Source organism: Ricinus communis, chromosome 5, assembly GCF_019578655.1.
Source record: "Ricinus communis isolate WT05 ecotype wild-type chromosome 5, ASM1957865v1, whole genome shotgun sequence".
NCBI classification, from domain to species: domain Eukaryota; kingdom Viridiplantae; phylum Streptophyta; class Magnoliopsida; order Malpighiales; family Euphorbiaceae; genus Ricinus; species Ricinus communis.
Window position 1 is genome coordinate 10,481,933 of NC_063260.1, and position 3,529 is coordinate 10,485,461.

General features: G+C 30.0%; 1 protein-coding gene across 1 annotated transcript; it reads left to right on the forward strand.

Annotated features, from left to right (window-relative positions):
- The first annotated feature begins 208 nt into the window (after positions 1 to 208).
- On the forward strand, positions 209 to 2,643 carry LOC125370151 (F-box/LRR-repeat protein At4g14103-like). The gene is made up of 3 exons (XM_048374732.1): positions 209 to 1,972; positions 2,091 to 2,255; positions 2,339 to 2,643. The coding sequence occupies exons 1-3, from the start codon at positions 1,025 to 1,027 to the stop codon at positions 2,510 to 2,512; spliced, it is 1,287 nt and encodes a 428-aa protein (XP_048230689.1). The 5' UTR covers positions 209 to 1,024; the 3' UTR covers positions 2,513 to 2,643.
- Positions 2,644 to 3,529: the final 886 nt, after the last annotated feature.

Genomic DNA, 3,529 nt, shown 5'->3' on the forward strand with positions numbered 1-3,529 from the left:
CTTTAATTTTTTTTCTTTTCATTAATTTTTTTTCTTTATTAAAATGGAGATTTTATTCCAATATTTTATATTAAATAATTATTATAATAATATAATTAAGTTTTCTTAAGAAAACAAAAAATTATCCAATTAATAAATAATTATAAAAAGATATAATTGAATAATATAAATATATAAAGTTTAGCCTTGATACTAAGTTATTAAATTAAAGAAAAAAATTTAAATATTTTATGATATATAAATTTATTTGAAATATAATTATTTATTAAGTTTATAAAATATATAATGCACATGAGCTTTTATTATGCGATAAAAATACTATAAAATTAAATATATTTAATAAAATATTATATTAAATCTCAAATTATTAAATATTTTTATATTATTATTTTTATAATTTAAATTTACACGTGTAACGCACGTAACGAGTAATTCAAAAAAAATAAAATAAGATTAGAATTTAAAAAAAAAAAGATTGAATAATTTAAAGGATATAGATATAAACTTAAAGAAAGCCACGAGCAATTTATTTAAACGACATCTTGCAGCTACATGGAACTTTGTAGGACCGCATCTTTCTCTCTGTTTTCTATTAAGCAGTTGACCACGTGGAACTGTCCATTTAAGTGGGAAATATTTAATAACAATTAATAGAACAGAGAGCTACAAATTTCCAGTGATACCCATTTCCCTAATCGTTCTTGCTTCAAGTTCGTTCTGCTATAAAGAAAGAGAAAACCCAGTACTTTGTTCTCTGGAATCTTTTTCATCATCGGCAATCAATTCTGGATTCCTTCGAGATGTGGGTTCTGTGATCATATTTTGGTTTCTTTTCTTGAACCAAATTCTTTAAAGATTGAAGTGAAAATACCCTTTCTAATTTTATCATTCTTTGCAAGATTGAATTCCAAGTTTTGCAGAGGAGTCAGGGTTGATCATTAATTTTTTACAGCAACAGCAACATTATAGTCATTTGGGTTGGTTTTGGTACAACACTTTTTATCAATCTTGGCAAGAAAGAACCATGGATAATCTTCCTGACGATCTTGTCAGTCACATCCTCTCTTTTCTTCCAATAAGGGACGTAACTCGATGTACAACCATATCTAGTAGATTTGGAGAGTTAGGCAACAGGATTCTTGCTCAAAGCCTAAAGATAGATTCAAGAACAGTAGGAGCCGATCCAAGAACACGCCGTAAATATTCCTTTTCTTTTGATAGACAGTGGAGGGAATTATTGCGAGAGAGGAGTATGGCAACGTTTATTCTGTTCTGGGAGTTCAGTGTTGCACCTCTTGCAGAAAGACGTAACGCAATCAGATGGATAAATTATGCTGCGGCTCGTAATGCCAAAGTGATGATCATTCATCTACAGAATACTCTTTATCTGCCACCATCTGTCTATAAATTGAAATCGCTGGAGTATCTTTCTTTGAGTAATATTAAAATGATGCGATTGTATGACAATGAAGTTCGTTTTGGTTCACTTGAGGTCCTATCTTTATGCCACGTAAGAGTTACTAAATCCCCCTTGCTTGGAGAATGGATAACAGCAAATTTCCCTAGACTAAAGGAACTGAATTTTATATCTGTAGAAGGGGTACGACTTCTTAATGTTTCAAGCACATCCCTTGAAAAGTTTTGTCTTTCTAAGAGCATTAAGGATGATCTCCACAGTGTCGACGTTTCAGCTGAGAGACTTAGGGTGATGATTGTTTGGTATGTGACTAGCCCGGATACTAGGCAATCTACTTCATTAAGAATTACCGCGCAAAATCTTGAATCTTTGACTCTAGATGGAGACATTCTTGATGAGTATCGATTAACAAACTTAAACAATCTTCAGGAAGCTTATCTTTACTATAATGGGCGTGATTCTTTGGAAGAAGGCAGAATGGTGGGTCAAAGGGTAGAAATTGTTCGCGGCGTAAGTCAGGCTAGACGTGTATTCTCACATGAATTTTTCGTCAAGGTGATCGTCAGGTTTTCTTTTGCCTTTTTAATTTACTGTGAATCAGTAGAATAATTGATTTCATCCTATATTTATATAGTGCATGAATCTTTATGGTATAACATTAACAACGTTGCAGCCACTGATTGAAAGAGGACTGCTGCGGCGACTAGCAACATTTGGCAGAGCAGAATCCTTCTTTCTTTACGTTGAGTCACTGGACTTCCCATTCCGTTTAATTGCTTCGTTCGTTAAGGCATTATTACGGCCGAATCTGAGGATGATTAGTATTACGTATATCAAGGTAAATTGTTCTCCAATTTTCGTGATCACTTTCACTAAACTGATAACTTGCGCTGTTGATCGTTCAAATTGATGATTTTTCAGCACTCAGTGACTTCGCCTGAGGGAACTTTCTTTCAGAGTCAGATAACCCAAATGGGTACGGATCTGATGCAGAAAACCGTTCGTGATGAACTGGAGACTGTGACTGACATAGAGATAGACATAGATGATGATTCAGACTGTATTTCAAGAGTACAGATATTCTTCCAAACATAGATAGTTAGAGTTATGAGATATTGTAGTAAGGATGATGAAGTCTCTGGTCATTTCTTTGTTCTTTGTTTGTTTTGTCTGAATTGGCAGTAAGTAGCACATTTATTAGGAAGTTTATATTTTGGGTTAAGGAAGTATGGATGTTATCATAATAGCAATTAAACCTAGAATTAGGATGGTTCAAATCAAATGGTTACCCCATCAAACATATCTTTCATTGATGAATTACCTGTTGTTGCCATCAAAATCATCACTTTTGGGATACATATTCAGTACTGAATAGGAACAAATTATAAGCATGTCCACAAATCATTTTCTTTTTCTTTGTTTTATTACCTTTATAATAAATCCAAAGCATGAAAAGAGTTATTTATTAATTAGAGAAAAAAGAATACAACCCAAATCATGAATTCACCTACTTTGCCAGAACACTGAGTTGTTTCAGCTGTCAACCTGCATACCTGAAATTGATTATGGACATTGGTGTGTTTTTTTAATCAAATACCTCTTTGACAATTGGGTATGACACAAACTTAGCCTTTAGTATTTTACTGAAAAAAAGGCAGTTGCTGGTCTTGCAGAAACACAAACATGGCTTTGAAAGTTATAATTTAATAAACCTTTCAGTATTTGATATTAATTTATAATATTTTAAAAAATAATAATAAATTAATTATTTTTAAATATTTTTTTTATTTTTTAAAATTTTAAAATTTTATCAGTGAATAATATAAAAATTATTTTAAAAATATCTATCACTTAATTTTAGTATTATATAAATTAATACTATCAAGGTAATTGATATTATTATTTTTTAAAATTAGATATTTATTATATAATTTATAATTGAATATAATATTAAAAAGTTAAGATATTATTTTGTAGAATTAAAATTTTAATCTAATTAAGAAATATGTTATTTTTAAAATAAAATTAGTATTATTATCTGATTAAAAAACTATTTATTAGTTAATATAATATTAAAATATAGTTAATATGCTATTTCTTAGAATTAAAGTC